The 25,192-nt window shown below is 46.7% G+C and overlaps 1 protein-coding gene across 7 annotated transcripts; it reads left to right on the top strand.

Moving 5' to 3' along the window:
- The first annotated feature begins 20,326 nt into the window (after positions 1 to 20,326).
- Positions 20,327 to 25,098, top strand: Znf32 (zinc finger protein 32). 7 transcript variants are annotated; one of them, XM_021189871.1, is made up of 3 exons: positions 20,327 to 20,414; positions 22,391 to 22,534; positions 23,991 to 24,926. In XM_021189871.1, the coding sequence occupies exon 3, from the start codon at positions 23,996 to 23,998 to the stop codon at positions 24,737 to 24,739; it is 744 nt and encodes a 247-aa protein (XP_021045530.1). In that variant the 5' UTR covers positions 20,327 to 20,414; positions 22,391 to 22,534; positions 23,991 to 23,995; the 3' UTR covers positions 24,740 to 24,926. The 7 variants fall into 7 exon arrangements, with proteins under 7 accessions (XP_021045530.1, XP_021045526.1, XP_021045524.1 ...); XM_021189867.1 differs by having other exon boundaries at positions 22,391 to 22,530; XM_021189865.1 differs by having other exon boundaries at positions 22,391 to 22,530; positions 23,949 to 24,924.
- Positions 25,099 to 25,192: the final 94 nt, after the last annotated feature.

Raw genomic sequence — 25,192 nt, forward strand, 5'->3', positions numbered from 1 at the left:
CACTGGCTGCAGCATGTGTTCTTATGTTTTGTTTTCCTTTCGATGGTACTGGAGAAGAAACCTCAGGTCTTGGACATGCTAGGCGAAAACTCTACCACTGAGCTATACACCCAGCCCGTTCCTAGGCCTCTGCCTTTATCTTTAAGATACCCAAGACAAAGGAGCAATGATTCATAACTGACTTGAGCAGAATCTCTCGGAATTTGCCTTCTGAGTTATTGAAGGGCTATTGTCACACTGTTTAGTGGGCTTGGTGGCTTTGTCAAGCACCTCCTTCTGTGACGGCTCTCAAGGGAGGATTTTGTAATGTCTCAATACATTTTCCATTTTTATTTATTCTTTGACAATGTCCTTTCCCTTTCACGTCCTCATCCTCCTCCTCCTCCCCTTCTTCTTTTCTACTTTTCCAATTAGTACTGCCAGCTAGAATGTTGACTGAACAAGAACAGCCAACATTGTTCTTATGCACAATGTAACCACAGCTCCAGTGAGTTCCCAAATGTATCAGCGGTGTCATGTCCAGAAGACAGCATTCCACAAAGCTCCCCAAGAAGACAGCACTCTTTATCATCACAACAGTCCTCCCCATCACAGTGCTCCTCCCCATCACAGTCCTCCTCCACATCACAATTCTCCTCCCCATTACAACAGTCCTCCCCATCACAGTACTCCTCCCCATCATAGTGCTCCTCCCCATCACAGTCCTCCTCCACATCACAACAGTCCTCCCCATCACCCAGCTCTCTCATTCTTCCCACCCTCTCTTCCTAAATGTTCACTGAGTCGTGGGTGGGATGTGTTGATATAGTTGTCCCATTCAGGTCTGAACACTCAGTATTCACTTCCTTTCTGCGCTTTGATCACTAACTGCTACCCACTGCAGGGAGAAGCTCTCTGGCATACCTTGAAAGCCGCACTAGGGGCTGGCAAGATGACTCAGCAGGTAAGAGCACTGATTGTTCTTCCGCAGGTCCTGAGTTCAAATCCCAGCAACCACATGGTGGCTTACAATCACCCATAATGAGATCTGACACCCTCTTCTGGCGTGTCTGAAGACAGCTGCAGTGTACTTATGTATAATAATAAATAAATCTAAAAAGAAAGGAAGAAAGAGGGAGGGAGGGAGGGAGGGAGAAAGCAGCACTAATCTGTGTGTATAAGCATAAATATTTAGGAGATATTTGGACAACATGTCCATTTAGCAAGACAACAGGACCTGTGACCTCAGCCATGGCCAGGCATGAATTCCCTCCTGTGGGACAGGCCTATAAAACCTGGTTGGTCAACTCCACTCACCTTCTCGCCTCTCACTGCGCCAGCCTGTCCACACCCTCTCACCTTCACTCAGAAGGTTGCTTCTTTCCACTTCAGGCCACACTAAGATCTCTCTCTGGTTAGCTGTAGTCACCTCGCTCAATTTTCTATCAAGTGGCAGCTCTTCAAAGAGCTGCTTATTTGATTTGCTCGGTATTCACTGAGGTCCTCGGATCTTTGTTTTTGAATCCAATTAACCTGTATAATTTTCTTTTCACGGTGCTCTTTTTTTCTGATGTGAACCGGGGATGTCTACATCAATAGGAAACATGTAGATCCTTTTCTTTCTCTTTGAGGGGGTTTCTGTTTTGGGATTTTTGTTTCGGGTTTGGTTTTTTGTTTGTTTGTTCTGGTGTTTCTGGAACAGTTTAAATGACAGAAATTAAGAGCACCCGACTGTTCTTCCGAAGGTCCGGAGTTCAAATCCCAGCAACCACATAGTGGCTCATAACCACCTGTAACAAGATCTGCCGCCCTCTTCTGGAGTGTCTGAAGACAGCTACAGTGTACTTACATATAATAAATAAATCAATCAAAAAAAATAACAATTATCTTTAAAGGCAACAGCTTTTTAGTAGCCATGTTAGTGTCCTATTATTATGACTAGCCACCCTAAATAATCAGCTTAAAGGCACAAAAGCTAATTTGGACACACAAATTCTTTGGTTTCTGCCCATAGACATTTGGCCCATTACCTCTGGGGCTGGGCAGCACAGTATCTCATGAAAGGAGCATGGCACAAAGGAAGCTGTTCACTTTGTGATGGGCAGAGAGAGAGGGGTGAAGGGGAGGGACCAGTGTCCCAATGTCCTCTTTGGGCATGCTCCCCAAAGGCCTGTCTTTTTTTTTTTCCTAGTAGAATCCACTCCCTAGTAGTACAGTAGTACAATGGTCTGGAGACCAAACCTTTGACACTTGGCCTTTGAAGATATTTGGGACCCCAACTACAGCAGCGTGTACTGGGAGAACTTTGGGACTCTATGTTAACTGCAGGAGTGACTCTCCTATGAGAACATAAGGAAGAGCCCACACGAGGCTCCTCTAGCACCGACGGAGGACCATCCACGTAGAGACCCTGCTGTTTGTTGAGTGTTGCCCCACTTGAGATGCTGATCTCAGCTGTGTGCAAGGCTCACACTAGTTTAGTAGCATTGACCAGCCCTTCCTGATCATCACCACTTCAACTGAAGTGGGAGAAGATACAAAACGTAGCACCCCTGAACGCCAGAGATAAGTCGGTTTCCCAAGATGTACCTGACCCTGCAACTCTGGAACCCCAGAACACAGTGGTCCCACCGTGCAGTGCTCATACCAGGACCAAGACTGGAACAAAGGATAAATGAAGGGAAGAAACGGCCTCAGGGATGCTGGTGCCAGGGCCTGGGCTTCTTGGAGTTGATCCTGAAGGAAGTGGGAAGCCACTGAAGATGAAGCCCTGGGGGGAGGGGCAAATTAACAGCAGGCTGGCAGGAAGGATGGCATGGTCGAATTTAATTGAAAGCGACTGAGAGGCCTGCTAGCTTTCTGAAGCTTGCGCCAAATGGGATGATTTAGCAAGACAGGAGACTACTATACACTGCCAGGAAGGGTCTCTGCTGTGTTGGCGGCTGTGTCCTTCCTCTGGACAAACTTGACAATAGACTCATCTCGAACATCCTCACCATCTTGAAAATCCGCTGATTCTGCCATAATGTCACTTCACAGTTGACTCTGTTTCATCTTCCCAAGTGTTTCTAAGGAGACGCTAATAGGCATCGCGGCTCCCACGCACATATCTACTATAGATATCTGTTACTTGTAAGTGGGAGGGTATTTACTAGCCACATGTAAGCCGTAGACTTTAGACATGATTTGAGTATGTACTATTAAAATAAGCATTCAAATTCACAGTGAATTCTTCTATTCCAACCATCCAAGCTATGTGTGTATATACTCAGTCACATAGAAAATAATATTACTTCCATTTGGTGTGCCAAATTAAATGAAATAGGCCAAAATATTATACTTGTCATGGTTGTCATGCTGAAGTTGGCTGGTTTTAATGAAATAAACCAACGCAGGGTACTGCCGTCTTTAACCCAGTTCTTGGAGCTATCCACATCACCTTGCCAACGGTTTCCCGGGCTTGAAGATCAGAGGCTTTACCGTGATTTAATTACAGCTACACTCAAGACAGGTGGTGCTTACAGAGTTTTCCAGGTTCGTTTCATAAGTGACTTTCCAACACAACCCTGCCAAGTGGTTCTTATTAGCGTGAGAAAACAGCAAAACAAAACAAAAACAAAAGCATATTAAGTGAGCCCACTTAAATATCCCAACTTAAGGATGCTGGCCAGGAATTAAAATAAAACCCAGCCTGGAAAAAAAAATGTTATTTTATGTTTACTTAAAATATATACACACAGCCGGGCATGGTGGCGCACACCTTTAATCCCAGCACTCAGGAGGCAGAGGCAGGCGGATTTCTGAGTTCGAGGCCAGCCTAGTCTACAGAGTGAGTTCCAGGACAGCCAAGGCTACACAGAGAAACCCTGTCTCGAAAAAACAAAATATATATATATATATATATATATATATATATATATATATATACACACACATAATATATAATGTGTATGTGAATACACATGAACATATAGTATGTATATAGTTTGAATGAAGTTACTCCACTTGGGGTGATAATGGTGCCCCCAAGAGCCATAGACCATCTAGCAAAAATCCCAGTGCCAGGCATGGGGAACCCTCCCTTCGAGTTGTTGGCCAGTGGAGTCAAAGAGACGCTCAAGATAGCACAGGCTTTTGCCATTGCCCTTAACTTGACATTCAGACACTATTGCAGAGAACACCTCAAACTTCCAATTCAGGACTTGGAGGACTCATGCTGGAACTAATCTGCAAACTTCCTCCATGAGGACTGGATCTTACAGTACCAAAAGATTCTACAGAAGCTGCCAAGGGAAAAAAGCAATGGCTAGTCCTACCCAACTGCAAAACCTACAAACCACAGCAGTGACCAGCATGGCAAGAGGTCCCCAAGGGTAGACTTATATTCTGGGGACAACCAACAACCATCTAATTGGACATAAGGCCCACTCATTAAGAGGGAATTCGTGCCTGGTACTGTAACCTCAGCCAACTACTTGTTTGTGGCTGGTGAGTTTGTGGATCTTAGAGGAGAATCTATACCGATGCTCCCCCTAAACAAATATAATTCCTAGCTGCATTCAAAATCCTTCTCCTTATACCCACGTATAAACATAGCCCTGACCCCCTCATCAAAGAAGCTTCTTGTTGGAGCATACAGACATCATTACGGAAAGCCACAGTGGTCAAAACACAGAGCACAGCTGACTGGAGTGCCCAACCCCAGCTGACTCTTCTATAGCACAGCCCATATACCTAAGGCTCAGGGAACATCACGAAAGATGGGAAGTGGGTGTTATAACAGCCAGAGGGCCGGAACATCTGCTGTAAGATTGTGTCTTCCATACATGACTGGGAATCTGTACCCAAGAAATCTCAAAACTATAATCACCTAAACAGACCTACATGAGACGACGCGAGCTGACATGTTGATAGGGACTGGGAAATCTCACAAAGCCCGTTAGATGAATTAATGGCTGAGGAGACAGGGAGAATCAGTCTTTCCTACAAATGAGCTCCTGATAGATTATCCAGTCCCAAGTGGTCAATCCTAAACACATATACATACCAGTGACACGATGCACTTGGAAGACTGTATTTTGGAGGGGGAAGTGGGAGAGGGGTGAATAAGACGTCCTAAATTTGAAGAAAGTGGGGGAAACACAGGAAGAGTTGGAGAAGTAGAAGGAAGATTAAATAATGTAAATACAACACCCATGTATAAAATCGTCAAAAAAATACATGTAAAAATTAAGCATAAGTAAATGAAAATACATTTTAATTTAAAAAGAAAACCTATGGCCAGCCTTTTTGAGGTAACTCGCTAATTTGTGTCTTGCCTCTTAAGAAGTCACTGGATCATTCACTCGATAAATATGTTCTGAGCACCTGGCTCATGAAAGACGTTGCTCTACGCCCCTTGGGATAGGTGATTTGTGAACCGAATAGCCCTGACCTGACAGTGGGGATAAATGTCACAGTATAAGAAACAGAACAGCCCAGAGCAGTGATGGGGAGGGTAAAGGGCAAGTTGTAATATCACGGGTGCTGGAGATTGGCCTCTAGACGAAACTACACCTGAGCGAAGGACTGAAGGAGAAAACCGGAAGAGTGGCATCCCCAACCGGCAGCCATCAGTGTGGTGTTCTCGGTGGCGTGCATGGAGCTCCAGCAGGCCACTGGGATCATACAGGAATAAGGCAGACATACAAGCATCAGAGGTCAGAGAGAGGTGAACGGAGTGTGGATAACTGAAAGGTCTCCAGTTTCTGCTTTCAGCGGGTCTAAGACCTTGCAGGATCCCAAGCAAAGGAGAAGCACAGGCGACCATCCCAGTCTGGAGGAAGCAAACTCAGTCAGGGCCGTCAGGGCCGCTTAGAAGCTCTTCAGTAATCCTTGGGGGCAAGGTGGTGGCGCCTTAAATAGACAACACGGCAAAAGGAGGGCAGGAGGTTAGATTCCAGACATCTTTTCAGAAGAAGAAGAGCTCTCAAAGTCCCTAACAAATGAAAATGTTATCAGTTGCTATGGATGTACCACAGAACATAGTTTAGGAAAAGAACCATTCTCCTATGGAAACACCTTCCACTGAGTTAGTCTGTTAGGAGTGCTTCTATGGGGAACTCAGGAGCACGGCCCAGGGGTTGCAAGCACAGGTTTTCAGAATACAGTGAACCCTTGTGATGTGTTTATAAAATGATAAACTATGGGGGTGTGGTGAGGTATGGGGGAAGGGGGTGCCTCAGCGGGCCCATGCCAAGGCATCCCTTCCCCCTGAGGGACCAGACACACACTGGTATAGTATAGAATAGAGTTTATTCAGGGCATGGGGAGGGGAGTTAAGAGGGTAGTAGAGGCAGAGAAAGGCAGAGAGAGGGAGAGAGTAGAGAAGTAGAGGCTGGACATGACCACATGGAGAGAGGGGAGAAGGGAATGGGGAAAGAGGGAAAGCAAGAGGCAAGAGGGAGAGGAGGGGGCAAGGAGCCCCTTTTATAGTGGGCCGAGCCTACCCAGCTGTTGTCAGGTAACTGTGGGGTGGAGTTTAGACAGAATGCTAACACCTTGTCTAAGTTTATTACCTGCTATCCAGAATGCCATAAAGTATTTCCCTTACAAAAATTTTAATCATCTGGGATTTTTTTTAAAATCAACATAAAAAATTGCATGTTTGTGAAATACCATGTGACATTTCTATACACAAATATGTTACATAATGTTCACATCGATGTCGGCTCAGCAGGAATTCTAGACAGAGCTAAGACATTAAGAGATGCTCAACTTGTCAATAGAGGAGTTTGAAAGGTCAAAAGCATTCTTTTAATTCCAGGGTCAAAGTTAGTGCATGAACCAAGACCCTTGGGGGATTTGAGCAAGAACAACGTATCCTTGGAAACACCCACAAGTCCTGGAGCCAGACCCCTGCCTGACAGGACCTAGCATCCCCAAGGATGCTCTCTGGATAGAACTGGAAGAGGAGAATCCATCACTGCCACTCCCCGGGTTCTCAGGGACCCACGGCACACCAGCAACCCGTAGTACTCTCCAAAACTATCCTAACAGTTGGGAGTCCACAGAACTCCTTGGCAACTGATGCAATGATCTGCAACATATTTCTGTAAAGAGCCAGAGAGAAAATGCTTTAGGCCTTTCACTCATGCAACATCTGCCGCGATCTCTCAACTTTGCCATTGTAGGTTAGACACAGGAAAGGTAACCGGAAAATAAGTGAGCTCAAATGTGTTGAAGTAAAACTTTCTTTCTACACACGGAAACTTGATTTTTGTGTCATTTTCAGCTGTCACAAAGTGTGATTGACTATTTTCAATCACACGAAAGCATAGAGACTAAGTCATTAACAACAGTTACTGCTTTTGCAGAAGGCTCGGGTGGCTTCCAGCACCCACATCAATCTGTTTGAAACTGCCTGTAACTCCAGTTCCAAGGGATTGGATGCCCTCTTTTGACCTCTGAGAGAACACATATGCATAAATTAAAAATAAATAGATGGTTTTTCTAAATTAATTTTTCATCTAAAAATCATTTCTGGTCTGGCTGCCAAACATAAGCTGAATCTGGTTTTCTGGCAGTGGTTTGAGGACCCCTGGGTTGGAAAGTAGAATCCTGCACCCTGCCTCCTTGCTCTCTGGAGTCAGCCTAGGAGGCACAAAGAAATGTGAGGCTGGATGTACCCAGATAAGGACTGTTGTAAGTCATTTGTGCCAAGGGCAGGCCACCCATGACTCCGTGATGCAGCCCAGTGAGCGCAAGCAACTCTGTTTCGTGGCTCTTTGCTGCCATCTGCTGGAACATCATTACGATGTTATTCCGCTCAGCACCCACCAAATTTGAATCCCATCACTTGGAGTTTTGAGAGGTTTCGATTGTTCGATTTAAACTCTGACCCTGGGTCGAGAAAATACAAAAGAAAAATAAGTCAATTCACAGGAGCCACAAAATTCACTGAGTCAATGACAAAAATACCTTCATTCCATGGCTTACAGCAGTTCTCAACCTGTGGGTAATGACCCCTTTGGCAAACCTCTATCTCCAAAAAAAAAAAAAAATTTCATTATAATGCATATGGTTGGGGTCATCACAGCATGAGAAACTTTGTTAAATGGTGGCAGCATTAGGGAAGTTGAGAATGCTGTGTTAGTATTGGAGTGAGGGGGTACAAAAGGGCAGGGGAGGAAGGAAGGGAGCAAGGAGTCAATCTGTCCTCAGAGTTATGTGAGCTGTGCTGGAACAAGAGGTGTTCTGCAAACAGGTAGTGTTCCCTGCTACTGAGAAACCCACAATCATGCCTTAACCAGATGCTAGCGAGGCAGGGTGATAGACACGCCAACATGTGGGGTAGAGAGGGCAAGCTCGTGCATCAATATGGTCACGGTGGTGACAGATTCTGCTAACTCTGCAAACACGGCTAGGAAAGTCAGAAGCAGACACTGGGGAGTCTCAACTGCACTCCCACCTCACTGTAAGCCAGCGCCTGCCGTCCTCCTGCTTTGGTTTCTCCCGCCCTTAGTGGGGAGCATGTGACCCGATACTGCTGCCTTGTAGGGGCTGCATCATCACAGCAGCATAATTCAGATCAGCGGTCCTGGAGCAAGAATGCTGGAGATAAAACAGGAGGTGAAGGACTGTCAAAGGGAGTCACAAGTAACAAGGGCTCCCCAGAGGGTCAGCAGGATCAGACTGGACCCCACAGCAAATAGCCAGTGTCAGGGAGAAAGGTCGGGGCTGAGACAAACAGTATTTACAATGCTATAAAAAGCTGTGGGGCTGCTGCCCTTTAAAACCTAACCACTCGGGGGGTGGGGGGGGGCTGGTGAGAGGGTTCAGCAGTTAAGAGCACCTACTGTTCTTCCAAAGGTCCCAAGTTCAAATCCCAGCAACCACATGGTGGTTCACAACCAACTATCTGTAACGACATCTGACTCCCTCTTCTGGAGTGTCTGAAGACAGCTACAGTGCACTTACATATAATAAATAAATAAATAGATAAATAGATAAATAAATAAATAAATAAATAAATAAATAGAAAATCAGGGAATGTGAAAATAGGGGTGCCCTGCCTCCTCTCTGGACATTTCTAGCACTCACAGGCATGAAGGGAGCAGGTCAAGGTCCCACAGCAATGTAGGTGTGACCCCCAGAATGTCAGAAAGCCCTGGAACTCAGACAGCCCTGTGTGGGGCCTGGGGTCTGGGCAGGGAAGGACAACATGTACAAACATCAGACAGTTCTAATACAAGACTGTCCCAAAGAAGAGCGGGCAGATCCCAGTGCTGTGTCACAAGACAGGAACTGTGGTGCCCAGTAAAATGTGTTACGGCGCAGAAGACAAAGTGACATCATTCATAGCCTCTTGTTTCCAAACCATCCTCTCTAGGTGTGAGGCCAGAGACTTGAAAGATAATGACAGAAAGATCAAAAGGTTGGTCTGTTCTTTATCCCGTGCACAGATGTGACGTGAGAAGCCAAGGGTGTCTTTATCTTTCTAACTTTGTATGTATGTCTGTGTTTGTGTCTCATAGGCATGTCTGTCTGTGTATCTGTGCAAGCCTCCATCTGTGTGCCATGTGTCCCCATGTCTCTGTGTGTCTCTGCACATTTCTATTTCTGTGTGCATCTCTGTCTCTTAAAGGCCACCTGCACACACCGCCAGCTCTTTACGGGCATCTGCGTGCACCTCTCTGTGTGCCCATCTGCAGTGGTTTGAATAGCTTTGTGTGTTGAATGTGCTTGGCCATAGGGAGTGGCACTCTTAGGAAGTGTGGCCTTATTGCAGGAGGTGTGGCCTTGTTGGAGGGAGTGTGTCTCCATCTGTGTGTTTGTATCTGTGTCTTGTGTATGCCTATGGGCTTCTGGGTATGTGTATATGTTTCCCTGCTAATACGCTTGTATGAGTACAGCTCCGCCCGTTTGTATGCATCACCAGTTACATATCTGTCTCTCTGTGTATCTTTGTCTCTGGAAGTGTCTCTATTTCTGCGTGTGAGAGTGTCTCTATGTCTCCATCTCTGATGTCTCTGTGGGAGCCCCTGCAGATGACGGAGGAAGGAAGGACTGACAGGGAAGCCTGAAACAGGGTTCACACTATGGCCCAGCCTCTTCCCACAATTCCTTTGGACAGTGTATGGAAGGTCTGCTACACACTCCCCAACCCCATCATGAAGTTGTAAAGGCTGTCTAAAAGTAAGACACAGCAGACAGTTCCCAGAGGGATGTGCCATGGGTCTCAAGGCAGATGTGCCATCACATGCCACAGGGAGGGGGTGGGGGAAGCAGAGAAAACAGAGGACCCCTACAGCAGTCCCCCCTCCACCATCAAAGCATGGGGGTACAGCCCTAAGTTCAGGGTGACTGCGAAGCTGGGCACCACAGAGGGTCTAGACAGTGCTGGAACTGGGGTGCATGCTATTCATCATGGGAGCCCTGTAGACCATCTTCCATGGAGGTTTAGAAGTGCCCACGCTGCCCTTGCCACAGCACATCTCTGCCCACGTCACCCCAGGGAGTCCCGTGGCCATGGACACCATACTAGAACCTTTCCCAGCCCTCTGTGAAAGCCCAGAGGCTGAAAAACATGAGAGAAATAGGCAGGGCAACAGAAGCCTGAAAACACCAAGGCCCAGGAAGGAAGCACTCATCCCCCGGCACCACGTAGGCGACTGTGGAACCTAGAACTCCCCTGGCAGAATCCACCCAAAGAATAGGTGAAGGGCAACCACGAAAGTTTAGCCCAGCATGCCTAATCACCGAATAGTGATTAGATAGTAGCCCTGTGTTGGTTGAGTACCGCTCTCAGGCACAAAGGAAAAGCTAAGCTAGCATTACTAAGAACCAAGGTAGTGAGCTGGGCGTGGTGGTGCACGCCTTTAATCCCAGCACCCGGGAGGCAGAGGATTTCTGAGTTCGAAGCCAGCCTGGTCTACAGAGTGAGTTCCAGGACAGGCAGGGCTACACAGAGAAACCCAGTCTCGAAAAACCAAGGTAGTGGAGGTCACATTTCTTGATACCCAAGTCCAACTAGGGTCATTGGCTCAGCAAGGAAGTTTCTGTCTGTTAAAGTAGGATGGAAATTACCTCCCCCCTTCACTCGGGGAAGAGCTACATCCTTTCACCTTCCAGCAAATTCTTCCTCCCCCGTGCTGGGTTGTCAGATAGCCAAAAAAAGGGGGGGGGGACGAAGAAAGTTCCATCTTTTTCCTTTATAATCTTTGCTCCAGGTTGAAGTTAAAATCCAAACTCGATGGCCTGAGATCCCACTCTTTTGTCTCATGAACACTGCAGCTGGTAGAGCCGGTCTTGGGCGTGCCCGCAGCGCCCCCTGCTGCTATAAGGGCGAAAGGCTTCTGGGCTTGGAAAAAGGTTTCAGCCTCCTGAGTCCTCGCTAGGGAAGCCCCTAAGTGAAGCAAGAAAATCTCTTAAGACCCTGAAAATTACCCTGTGCCACACACAGACTCGGACCTGAGCGCACAGAGAAGCCCTAGTACAGGTCAGCCAGGTCAACTGTGGACACCAAGAGTGACCTGCATCTCAGTCGGGAGATTACCTACACAGGGTCAGAAGTTGGCTTTCTTAGTAGCTCCGGAAAGAGGCAAACTTGTGAAGGGAGACCCAAAGCGTTCTACTTGGGTAGAACTGCTTCTGAAGAGCGGAAGCAGGAGCAGCAGCTGAACCACACAGCAGGAGACAAAGGGCATGATCGCCACCCAGCCCCAACCTCAGCCAGCTACTTCAAAAAGCCACACCCTGTGTTAAATGTCAAAGTATTTATTAACCATAAAATCAGCTGTGTGATAATTATAGAGAAATGCGTTAACTATTCTAAAACACAGATGAGCCTGCTATAAAGCCTTTGAAATGACGGTCTAGGGTTTTTGCCTATTTCAGAAAAATCATTGCTTGTTTCTTACTTCAGTAAAAAACAAATGAAAATAAAGCTAATTTAAATCTTGTTTGGTAAGAAAAAAAAATAAGGACAAAAAGAAGAGAAAGCAAGAGGGTCATTAGTATGCAATTATAGACTGACTGTATATTCCAGCATTATTAATACTATCACCATCAAATTTCAGAAATGCAAATTGGAAGAAATTTAGGATACACAAGAACTGTATGAAATGTGAGACTCTGAGTTGAATCTTGGAACATATGATCAACCACATTTAAAATAAAAAATAAAAAAATAAAAAAATAACTAGTTTCTGGCCAGAAACTTATGCTTAAATATTAGTCTGGTATGTTGCAACAATATCCTTTATGTTACAGTTCTTTAAGTGTTTACTATCCTACAAGCCTTTGGTAAGTCTAGAATTTTTGTGTTTTATAAAAAAGGAAAGGGGCTGGAGGGATGACTCAGAGGTTAAGAGCACTGACTGTTCTTCCAGAGGTCTTGAGTTCAATTCCCAGCAACCACATGGTGGCTCACAACCATCTGTAATGGGATCTGATGCACTCTTCCGGAGTGTCTGACAGCTACAATGTACTCATATAAATAAAATAAATAAATCTTTTTTTAAAAAAAGCCAGGGATATGTTTGGTAGAGACGTGGAATGGTGAGGTGGAAGGGGTACCTCTGCAGGCCCATGCTGAGGCATCCCTTCCCCATGGGGTACCAGCCACATGACAGATATAGTATAGAATAGAGTTCATTTAGAACCTGGGAAGGGGAGTTGGGAAGGAAGTAGAGACTAAGAGAGAGAAAGATAGAGAGAAGGGGGAAGGAGAGGAGGAGGAGAGGAAGGAGGCCAGCCAGGACCACATGGGGGGAGGGGAAGGGGAGAGAAGAGGCAGAGAAGGAAGAGCATGAGAGAAGAAGAGAGCAAGAGAGCAAGGAGGGGGCTAACGTCCCCTTTTATACTGAGGCAGGCATACCTGGCTGTTGCCAGGTAACTGAGGGGCCGAGCCTAGAAGAAATGCTAACAAGAATCATTTCAAAAAATTTTTTTAAAGTTAAATAACTATGTTATAAATAACCTATCCTCCTTACTAAAGGATTCTCTGAGAAAATTGTGGTCTCTCTTATTCCCTGTTGCTAGAATAAGAACAAGTGACCCGTAAGGTCTAGAGATGGACTTGCCTTGTGGCTTCTGGAGGCGGGAAAGTTAAAAGGCACAGAACTAACACCTGGTGATTAGCTTCTTAAGCGGCACTGTAACACGGCAGAGGACATCACCTGGTTCAAGCTGACTGGGATCTCTCTTCCTCTTAGGAATGCCCCACCCTCTTGACCTCATTTAATCTCATTTACCTCATCTGCCAGCCAGTTTTTATGGCAACTTAACATGGTGGGAGAGTTATTTTGGAAAACGGACACTTAGTTGCGAACATGTCCCCACCATCATAATGGCCTGTGGACAAGACTGTGGTGCATTTTCTCAATTGATGATTGGTGTGGGTGGGTCTATCCCACAGGGGGTGGTGCCACCCCTAAGTGGAGGGTCCTGGATGGTGTTAGAAAGCAGACTGAGCAGGCCAGTAACCAACAGTCCTCCATGGCCTCTGCATCCAGAGCTCCTCCCCCAGGTTCCTGCCTTAAGTTCCTGCCAATTTGTCAGATGATGAACTTCGAGTAATAAGAGAAAATAAACCCTTGCTTTCCCAAGCTGCTTTTGGTAGTAGTGGGTTCTTGGTTGGTTGGTTGGTTGGTTGGTTGATTTTTTTGAGACAGGGTTTCTCTGTGAAGTTCTGGCTCTCCTGGGACTTGCTCCATAAACCAGGCCGGCCTAAGACTCAGAGATCAGGCTGCCTCTGAGTGACAGGATTAAAGGCACGCACCACCACAGCCTGACTGGCCCTGGTATTTTTATCATAAAAATAGAAAAGTAACTAAGCTACCCCCCAAAGGCCTCAATTTCAAATACCACTAAATCTGACTTTGGAGGATAACTTTCCAACATATGGACTTTGGGGAACATATTCAAATAGTAGCAACTGTGCTCATCATTTTGAGGCTCAGCCAGATCTTCGTAGAACAAAAAGTACACAGGCACCTAGCCAAGGGCCCTCCGATCCTGCTTCTACAAGTCATGAGTCCATAGACCCACACAGAGCTATCTCGTGATCCTCGGAGAAAATCCTGCACGCAAGGGTCTGAACTGAGGTGTCAGGGGTGGGAGAGACTGGCCGTTTACAGAATATGAAGAGCTACACTGGCTACATCCAAATTTCAGTCACACTATGTCTTTACTGCTGACCATTCATAAGAGGCCTTCTTACAAAATGGGTGACAGAAGTACAGAGCTCTGGGCTCCACCCTGGCCAGTCCCCGTAAGGTTCATTTTAAGAGCTTGATTCTAACAAAGGGCGCTTCCCAGCTATAAGCCAAGCAACACCCAAGTACATCCTGAAGGGGTCCTAACTGCACCCCAGCTTAGTGACACCAAGCAGTATAGTCAGGCCTGGATGATAAAGCCCTAGCAAGAAGTGGCAGTCTGTCCCATAGCCCTGGGAAGATACACAAATATGGATGACAGCCAGTCACTACCACTGCCCACGCTTCCACTATCATCTTTATTAGCAGCTCCAGCAGGAGGCTGGAGAAGAGCGTGGCTAGTTAAAAGGCAGAAACACATAGCAAGAATGAAGATAGGCCTGAAGCCTCCACAATAGCTTTTGATTCAGTCTGGAGGGTTCTAGAGAGAGGAACAGTGATGGACGTCTAAGGCCCAGGAAGGAAAACTGTCCTGAGTTACCAAACCAGGTACAAGTGAACTGCAGAGTGGTGTCTTCAGAGAACCAGACTGGTTTTTGACATGATTTCCAGCCCCAAGAAATAGGTAATAGGTCAAAAGACACTGGTATGATCTGGGCAGTGGTGGCACATGCTTTAGTCCCAGCACTCAAGAGGTGGAGTCAGGTTTATCTCTAAATTCAAGGCCAGACTGGTCTACAGAGAGAATTCCAGGACAGCTAGGGTTTCACAAAAAAATGTTGTCTCTGCCAGGCATGGTGGCGCACGCCTTTGATCCCAGCACTAGAGAGGCAGAGGGGGGAAGCAGATTTCTGAATTCGAGGCCAGCCTGGTCTACAAAGTGAGTTCCAGGACAGCCAGGGCTACACAGAGAAACCCTGTCTCAAAAAAAAAAAAAAACTTTGTCTCAAAAAACAAAAAAAGACCCTGGCACGGCCCTAGCCCAGGGTTCCTGAGCCTTTCTGGAGAATTTCAGCAAAATATAGGTTTTCCTTTCCAGGTGAGCCCAGCGTTTGTAGGTGGTCGCTGAGCATGGAGGGCCTGAGAAACCAACTCTCTCCCAAGCCTTGGCCTCTGTGATGCAAGGAAGTTTGGAAAGCTGGAAGCTGATCTATGGAATGTGCAGTCATTGTTGGGGGTGGGGCGGGGTGGGGGCGGGGTTATTACCCAGGCTATGAGCCTGCACTTCTGACAGTGATGAAATAAACACAGCCCTGAGGCAGGATGGGAACTGTTCTTGTAAACTCCTCCAGGAGAAGAAGGATGGCAAGAAGTAGAGGCTCCTCTTTCCCTAAGCTGGCCATGCCACAGAAGCTTCTGGAGCAGACACTCGGTTCACAGGAACTGAGAGTCCTTTCCGAGCCAACGGTTCACTTCACAACAATTGTCTAAGTTTCCTCCCTGCCAGGCAGTGCTGGTGCACACCTTTAATCCCAGCACTCCGGAGGCAGAGGCAGGCGGATTCCTGAGTTCGAGGCCAGCCTGGTCTACAAAGTGAGTTCCAGGACAGCCAGGACTATACAGACAAACCCTGTCTCAAAAAACAAAACAAAAAAAAAAGTTTCCTCCCTGAATAAAATAATTCTGAATGAGAAATATATAGATAGATACAGATACAGATATAGTTATATATTCTGAAATAATTCTGAGTATATATATATATATATACACACATACACACATATGCATTTTGAGGGCCTTTGACACATATTTCAGAACATCAAAATTGTAGAGACCAAGGCCAAAAATAAAGGCAATTTCCCAATACTTCCAATACAATATCCATCACCTACGCCATCACCTATGTCATCGCTACGTCAGAGAGAAAGGTCTGCCGATTCAGAGGATCCCTTCCAGCTCTTCTGTGAGATGCGCCAGGACTGGGAAATGGGACTCTTGAGCTGCAGGCATGCTCCGCCCACTCCCTGCTTTACTTTGACTGTTAATAAAACTACACTTTTGCTACAGCGTTTCTGCATTCTTCTCAATGTTTTGACCCAAAGGACCTGGATATTGCATCATACAAGGCCCCTAAGACCACATCCAATAAAAGAGACCAGACTGTTGAACAACGGTAGGCGTGGAGGTGGCCTTGGTGTGGTGTGACCGGACCCTCGCTCACACCCTGCCACTGCCTCAGTGGGATTCCTCTAAGGCCCCTGAACAAAATGGGAGACCTCGGACCATGTGACCTTACAGTGCTGTTCTGAAGGGTGGGCCCAAGGTCCCAACAGTCCCAGCCTTGAGCTTTTCTAGTTTGGGTCGAGGCAATGCAAGAGATGGCGAAGGCTTCTAAAACAGGGTTTTCTGGTCTGGGCAAGTTATTTTCTGAGGGACCTGACTGGCCTGTTGTCACAAATAAAGGTACCATACTCTGTTCTCAATATGTGACATCCTTGCATGAGATGGTGGGGCAATGTTCCCTCTGTGAGACATCTTCACCTTCACTTCCTCTTCATTCTCACCTGTAAGACACACAGGAGACCCTCCTCACCTCTCCCAGTTCACCGGTGCACCACCCCATCAAAGCTAACTGCTAGAAGCCACCCAGGATGCTGGTAACAGCCTCCCTTTCGCCCCTGAACCACTCCCAGGGTTAAAATCCACTGAGCCTGAACATAATGAGTAGGTAGAGAAAAAGAGGTGTTCTTTCCCAAACCCTGTTGCAGAAAGGGAAAAACTTACACCACGTGCCGGCAGGGTCACACCACACAGTCACTGCCAGGGCCAGCTGTCCACAGGAAAGGCAATGGTGGCCAGCGACGGTTATCAGCATCCTTTGTCTGCTACATCTCCCCACTCAGGACCCTCAGTGAGCGGCATGTGGGACCTCTCTCCTAGTCTCCCTTGGCTTCTATTCCCTGTACTGCTTACCTTCCGCTCTCCTCTGTCTTCATTTCTCTCTCAAGCACTTGTAGCAACTTCTGGGTGGGGTAGCCTAATATGGCCTGTGTTTGTGTGTCCCCCTGTACTGGCTGGTTTTGAGTTATCACAGAGAAAGGAGCCTCCCTTGAGGAAATACCTCCATGAGATCCAGCTGTACGGCATTTTCTCTATTAGTGATCGAGGGGAGGTAGTAGGCCCAGCCCATTGTGGGTGGTGCCATCCATGGGCTGGTGGTCCTGGGTTTTATAAGAAATCAAGCTGAATAAACTGGGAGAAGTAATCCCATAAGCAGCACCCCTCCATGGCCTCTGCATCATCAGCTCCTGCCCCTCAAGTTCCTGCCCTGTGTGAGTTCCTGTCCTGACTTCCTTGGTGATGAACAGCAATGTGGAAGTGTAAGCTGAATAAACCCTTTCCTCCCCAACTTGCTTCTTGGTCAGGATGTTTTTAAGGATCTGTTTTTGAGATTACATCACAGGAGCAAGGTAGAATAGAGGGTGAGTCTACAAAGGTGTGACCCCCAAAAGAAGGCTCCTGCTATTAGTGATATATCCCTCTCCACTTGAAAGGAGCCTGAGGCATTACCATAAGTGAGGTGTTTCCTGGGGAAAGGGGGCCTCCCACTTGCAAAAGCTAAACTCACTTTCACTTGAGAGCCATCTATGGTGGTGGAGGCAGAATTTCTGGTCGGGCAGACCAGCCTGACTTTGAGAAGGGCCTCAGGACTCAAACCTTGGGTACAGACTGAGGGGCTGTGAGGGAAGTGGGGAGACTCGCTGTTCTGGAGAAGCAAAGGCCCAGAAGTTTCTTGGATCACATTTACCTGGGAGAGAAGTGATATGGAGGATGTCACTACCACTGCTTAAATCAAAACTTTTTTTAAGATAATAAGGGCCAGGCAGTAGTGGCGCATGCCTTTAATCCCAGCACTTGGGAGGCAGAGGCAGGTGGATTTCTGAGTTCGAGGCCAGCCTGGTCTACAGAGTGAGTACCAGGACAGCCAGGAATACACAGAGAAACTCTGTCTCGAAAAGAAAACAAAAAACAAAAAACAAAAACAAAAAAACAACAACAAAAAAAAGAACATCCCTCCATGGCCTCTGCATCAGCTCCTGCTCCCTGACCTGCTTGAGTTCCAGTCCTGACTTCCTTGGTGATGAACAGCAATGTGGAAATGTAAGCTGAATAAACCCTTCCCTCCCCAACTTGCTTCTTGGTCATGATGTTTTGTCCAGGAATAGAAACCCTGACTAATACAGCCTCCTAGCACTGTATCTCTACAGATTCGTTTTTTGTGACTCTGGACAAATCCCCTTCAACACCCAAGTCACCAACCCTCTCTAGGGCATGTCACACCAAGAGTGATTGTCTCAACACATGGATAAAAATGCAAGTCTCCCTTTACAGATGCTATTTAGTAATTGGGGGATTTTTTTTTCCTGTGTTTCAGTCGGCTCTCTCTTTAATATTTGAGTCTCAGGATTTTTGCTTACTTTGGGTGTGTGCTGCTGTTGTTGCCATATTTCTATTAGCATATTGTTTCTTTGCCTTATTGACTTACATGATGTCTGTCGCTAGGGTTTCCCCTTATCTTCGTCATGTGTTGTCTTCCTTTAGTGGTGGTAGACACAAAGAGTGTTAAATTTTAACCTTTTTCTTACTTATTTTTGTCCTTGTTATCATGGTTACAAAAGCCCTTTCCTACGCTAAGATCATAAACACATTAATTCAGTTGTTCTTCTGGGTCTCTTGTAGATCTGTGCTCTATCACACATTTGATCCATGTGGAGGGGATCTCAGCATAGGTCACTGAGCAGTTTCTTCATCCAAATAGTGAGTCTGTCATAACGTCATTTTCTGAATTATCATTCCTTCCCCTAGTGTTCTAAAGTACCAGGGATGGAGATGTCTTTAACAAGCATTTAAATCTGCACTGGCAGAACTTCCCTCTAGCCCTTACTCAGCATCCCGCTTCCTGATGCAAGAGTTAGGATGCAGGTGGTGGCTGAGGACTACGCCGCACTTAAGATTTTGGCAAAGACTATGTGTCTAGGGACTCTGATCTTTCAACCCCAATCCTAAATGCTCTATCAAATGGATCTGGGCCAGTAAGGTGGTGTGTAGGTAATAGTGCCTGCTGCCAAGTCCGATGGCCTGAGTTGGATTCCCTGTAGGAAAGGGTGAGCCCACTCATACTAATGATTCTCTGACTTCCTCAGGCACAGCAAGACACCCCCATACACACACACACACACACACACTAAACAAAATGAGATCAATTTTCTTTTAAAAAAATAAGTGTACCCAAATCCCCAAGGCTGTTTAAGAGAATCTTTGCAGATTTATGAAGGAAACATGAGTTATCGTCTCCCCTAATGGCCCCCTTTTCCTACCAATGCTTTGTCAACTAAAACTGGTCCTAATCCCACATCTGGTCTCACAGAACAGAGATGTCCTGTGAAGTCAAATATTTCATTCAGTCTGACACATGTAATTCTGGGAAAGGCACAAGGACACTGCAAGAGGGAACATTTCTTGTGGTCTCTTTCATTCAATAGAATAACTAGGTCTACCAAGGGAGGACTCTGGGGAAGGCTCACTACGAAAGAAGTCAAGTCAGGGCTCCAGGGCGAGACTAATGTCCTTTAGAAAAGCTTTTAGAAATGCATATAAATAAATGCAGTCGACGGACATTTAAGGCATTTTAGGAGATATTTTATTTTATGGATGCTCAATTTCATCCACGCCCCTTCCAGGACCAAGAGGGCCACTCTCCCATCTCCTCAGTAACTTTTAGAGTGTTCACATCTCAACCCTTGGGTCATTAACTTCTTCAGTTAGGAAGACAATGTTAGTGTCGATTCAGGGAATACAGTTTCCTCGAGTTCCCTTGGCTCAGAGAGTCTCCCGGGCCCCGCGTAGGTGCCCTGTGGGGTCCTGGAGCTGTCGGACCTGGGCTCCCCACAAGTGAGATCCCCCCGCCTTGGGTCGTGCAACTAGTCGGGGTAGTACCTAAACTCCGAAGCCCTGCAGTGCCTCGTCCGTCTTTTGGGTGAAAAAAACTTATTACACGGACCAGAGAGTGTCCCGGCTCCTATAGAGAACCCTGAGTCTTCTACAGTTTTAACGTCATAAGCATTCCCAAGCTTCAACCACCGCTCCTCCACAGGACGGCGCTCCCCTACAACCAGAAGCCGCCAGCGCTGGGACAGAGTCCCGCGTTTCTGCCGCAGCTCGGCCGCGGCGCTTCCCACAGTGCCTCGGGGCGCGCGCGCGGGCTCCTGGGAGTTGTGGTCCGGCGACGCGCAGCGTTGCAGCGGCTGCTACGGGCTCGGCGCCGGCTTTGTCTGTCTGCGGGCGCGCGCCGCTGCGGTGAGTGTGGCTGAGGCCGGGGCTGTGCGCCCGAGAGAGGGGGCTGTGTCCTGATCCTGCTGCTCCGGCCAGGGCGCGTGAGCAGGCCAGTCTGGCCGTCCGGGCCAAAATCGCCAGCCGCAGACAAGGGTGCGCTGGTCGGAGAGCGGGTGGGCCGCGGTCTGCTGCGGAAGGGCCCTGCTGCAGTGTCGGGGTCCCTGGGAGGCTGGGGCCCCGCGAGCGTGGGAGGGACCACAGGAAGGTCCAGCTAGGCCAGGAGAGCAGAGGTCACGCTTAGGGAGCCCAGAAGGGAGTGGCGTCCAGCGTGGGGGGAATTCATCCTCACCCAAAGCTCCTAATCGCACCTTAAATTGCCTCATTAGATTTCTCCCAAACCCTACAGATCACCCTGTCTGTCCTCCAGCCCTCTCTCCTGAAAAAAAAAAAAGCACCATTTTAGGTCTTAGATTTGTAGGGCGTGTCTCAAATGTAAGAGATCCCTCACTTTCTGGTCATCCGTTCTTCTGAGAGCTAGCTAATTGAGATAGTGTTAACTTGTTTACTAAGTGAAGAAACTGGAGTCGGGGCTGTTAGGTTGTTCTGAACAACCTACACCGAGGGAAACAAGGCAAAATTTTAAGTCTCTCAGGGCCTAATTCTGAGCTGTGGGAACATTTCTGATAGGAAAAGCATCGTTTTGTGTTATGAAATCACTCTTCCAATGTCTTCAAGAATTTGATTGCTCTGACTTGAACAGGTTATTATCCCTTGATAATTTCCTGTTGTCAGTTGCCCTGCTATTAGTCAGGGAGAGTCTGGAGACACAGCTGAGGCATGTTGGCCACCTCTTAGCAGGTGAAGAAGTTCAGGTATCTACTGTGTTCACTCTTTGACTTAACCATGTTCTCTAGACACTCCAGAGACAAAAGTCCAGCCCCAGGGAATAGCTACCATGTACTTTTCTTTGTGAATGCACAGGGAAGTTTTGTTGGCTTTATTTTTAATCAATAATATCTCATATTTCTAAGTGAATGCATTTGCAGCATGACAGGGGAACCCTTTATAGCTTGTGTTCCAAGTTGGAAGTGAATCCTTCAAAGATTTCTTGACATCAAGATATATAACTGAATGGATAGAAGGGTTAGCTACTTGGTTAATAAAATAGAAAATCGTACCATCAGATTGCTAATTCATTCAGCATTTTGACTGGACATACTGAAACAAAGGTTATACTGTACCACTATGTAAGTAAAGTGTACAGATTCAGGAATTTGATCCTTAAATAAGCATTCCACTCAGGGAAGGGGGAGTGGTGGTTTGGGTTAAGAGCCTACTAAGAATTGCCAGAAGGTAACAAGACCTTCTTTGTTAGGTCCTTGTAACTTGAGGGGAACTGGAAAGGAGGGCTGGAGCTATTTCTTCATAACACCAATCGGGAAGGCTGAAGTGCTGGCTTCTTAGGCTTGAGGAATAAAATCGACAGTTGCCTGGAAAGTAGAGAACCCCAATTTCATATCAAGACCAAATGCAAACAGAAGCAGCCCTTACCTGGGGACTAACAGTACAGTAGGCACTCATGCTTCTCTGCTATCTGTTTCCCTCTGCCTCTTTGCTCCTAGATTCGGTTCTGTTTGATGAGTCCTGCTATCTTACCCACCCCACTCCAGCCCAAAGATTTATTTATTATTATATGTAAGGACACTGTAGCTGTCTTCAGACACACCAGAATACGGCATCGGATCCCATTACAGATGGTTGTGAGCCACCATGTGGTTGCTGGGAATGGAACTCAGGACCTCTGGAAGAGCAGCCAGTGCCCTTAACCACTATACCCATCTCTCCAGCCCCTCCAGTCCTACTATCCTTAGCCCACTTTGCGGTGACATTACCTCAGAAAGTCTGGGTTTCCTGTGTTTACACTCCAAACTGATCTCAACTCTCAGGTCTGCCCTTTATTGTTTTTTTGGTTTGGTTTATTTATTTTTTCTGTCCCTCAGGTACTCCAGACCAGCCCATGGAAGAATCATATGAAGAGGCGGTGATCAAAGTCAGCAAGCAGGAGTGGACATGTTTGGGTTCCCAACAGCTACCCTGCTGGACTGTCATGGAAGATACGCCCAGAATGTAGCCTTTTTCAGTGAGTGAGTCAGCTGGTTGCTGGGATGACTTCAGAGCCCCTATCAGAAGATGCATTCATTTGGTGAAGCTCACTACTGCTCTACAGGTTGCAGGGAAGGCCTGCAAGCTGGGATTGGAAATGATAATCAAAACAAAGCAAGAAAACAGTTTGAAACCGGGCAGTGGTGGCGCATGTCTTTAATCCCGGCACTTACGAGGACGAGGCAGGCGGATCTGTGAGTTAGAGGCCAGCCTGGTCTGCAGAATGAGTTCTAGCACAGCCAAGGCTATACAGAGAAACCCTGTCTTGAGGGAGAAAGAAAGAAAAAAAGAAAAAACAATTTGATATGGAGGTGATGTTGGGGTTGTCTCAGGCTGAATGAACCTTGAATTCTGAACTCCTAACACTGAGTATGAGACAGACAGGGAAACAGGGAAGAGCGAGAGTGCGTGGCCTTGTTCATTTCCTCTGGAGCTTAATAGGCCAGAATAACATGGACTTTAAAAGAGAGGATTCCAATCCTGTTTGCAGTATTAAAGAAGTTCCTTAAGCTTCAGGCTTTTCATCTGTACAATGGAACAGACAGTAAGCTGCATCTTGTAAGAATTCAAGGCCTAGACAGAAAATATCTGAAATTATACCCTCATTTTCTGAGATGATGAACGACTGTTGGAGAACAGACCGAGACAGGGTAACTGTGATGAAGCCATTGCTGTGTAAGCCTTCCCCCTGGGAGTGCTCTCTCCTTTGCATGGCTTCGCTTGTTTCAAAGGGGTGCTTTTAAGGTTTTAAAGCTTTGGTCCCTTCATATCCTGACTCCACACCTGTTTGGGAGTCACTTAAAACTTAGATAAAAAGCTTTGCGTGATTCTCTACATAATTTTCTTAATTTTATGAGCCCTTTGTTTTATTTTGTCTTTTTGGATCAGGCTTTCTCTGAACCCCTGGCTGTTCTGGAACTCACTTTGTAGATCAGGCTGACCTTGAACTCACAGAGATCTGCCTGCCTCTGCCTCCTGAGCACTGAAATCAAAGGTGTATACCACCACTGCCTGGCCTTGTGCGCCTGTTTTTGGCTTATAAATGGCTTAGTGGGTAGTGCTGGCTGTTCTTCCAGAGGACCCAGGTTCAATCCCAAGCACCCCCTCCAAAAAAAAAAAAAAAAAAAAAAGAAACGAATAATAATAATACTGTCTACTCCCCAAGAATTTGAGAGGCTCCATTAAATTTAAAGGTGTGCTATGGAGCATGCTCATATATGAATCCCAAATTAATAGTTATATGATCTCCCCATGCTCCTAGTTCCTCATCTATAGCAGTCTCGGGGTGGTTTTCAGGATTCAGTTATGTACACAGAGTTCGTAGGATGATGCCTGACACATCAGAAGCCCTCTAAGGATTATGTTTCTTTTCTCCCTGTTCTTTTCCCTGTTCAGCATATTGGTGCATCTTACATGACTTCCCTCTCGTTTTACCAGATGTGATGACAGAAGCCCACAAGTATGATCCTTCAGAGGCCACAGGATCCTCAAGCTGGGATTTCCAGAGTTCTTTCAGAAGAGAGAAGCTGGAACAAAAGTCCCCAGATTCTAAGGCACTCCAGGAAGACTCGCCTGGAGTGAGGCAGAAGGTCTATGATTGCCAGGAATGTGGGAAGTCTTTCCGGCAGAAAGGTAGTCTAACGTTGCACGAGAGAATCCACACTGGTCAGAAGCCCTTTGAGTGCACCCAGTGTGGGAAAAGCTTCAGGGCCAAAGGCAACCTAGTTACACATCAGCGAATCCACACAGGAGAAAAGCCCTATCAGTGCAAAGAGTGTGGGAAGAGCTTTAGTCAGCGAGGCAGCCTGGCTGTCCATGAGAGGCTCCACACTGGACAGAAACCCTATGAATGCGCCATTTGCCAGAGGAGCTTCAGGAATCAGAGTAACCTCGCTGTGCACCGAAGAGTTCACAGTGGTGAGAAGCCCTATAGATGTGACCAGTGTGGAAAAGCTTTCAGTCAGAAAGGAAGCTTAATTGTGCACATCCGAGTTCACACGGGTCTGAAGCCCTATGCGTGTTCCCACTGCAGGAAGAGCTTCCATACCAGGGGCAATTGTCTCCTGCATGGAAAAGTCCACACGGGAGAGACACCCTATCTCTGTGGCCAGTGTGGGAAAAGTTTCACTCAGAGAGGGAGCCTGGCTGTGCACCAGCGAAGCTGCTCACAACGGCTCACTCTGTAAGCACTCTCTTCAAGGAAGTTCTTCTTACAGATTAAGAGTACAAAACCCTCAGTAACCAAGAATTTTATCCAGTGTCATAGGGTAAGTGGAAGTTCTTTCAGAAGGACCAACATTTGATAGGGCAAACTGACTTTTTCCCTTTCCCCAAAATGAATATGAAAAATAAATATCCTGTTTATCATTATCAGGTATTTTTCATAATTTCTTTATTTTGATATAATTTTCCCAAGGCATACTCATTTCCCTCTCCTGTCACCATTGACCTTTTTCTTAGTATAGCAGATACAGATTTTAGATTTATAGGCAATACCATAAGCCTTTTAAAAAGTTTTCTCCTAGCCGGGCATGGTGGCACATGCCTTTAATCCCAGCATTCAGGAGGCAGAGGCAGGCAGATTTCTGAGTTCGAGGCCAGCCTGGTCTACAAAGTGAGTTCCAGGACAGCCAGGGCTA

This window comes from Mus pahari, chromosome 2, assembly GCF_900095145.1.
Source record: "Mus pahari chromosome 2, PAHARI_EIJ_v1.1, whole genome shotgun sequence".
NCBI classification, from domain to species: Eukaryota; Metazoa; Chordata; class Mammalia; order Rodentia; family Muridae; genus Mus; species Mus pahari.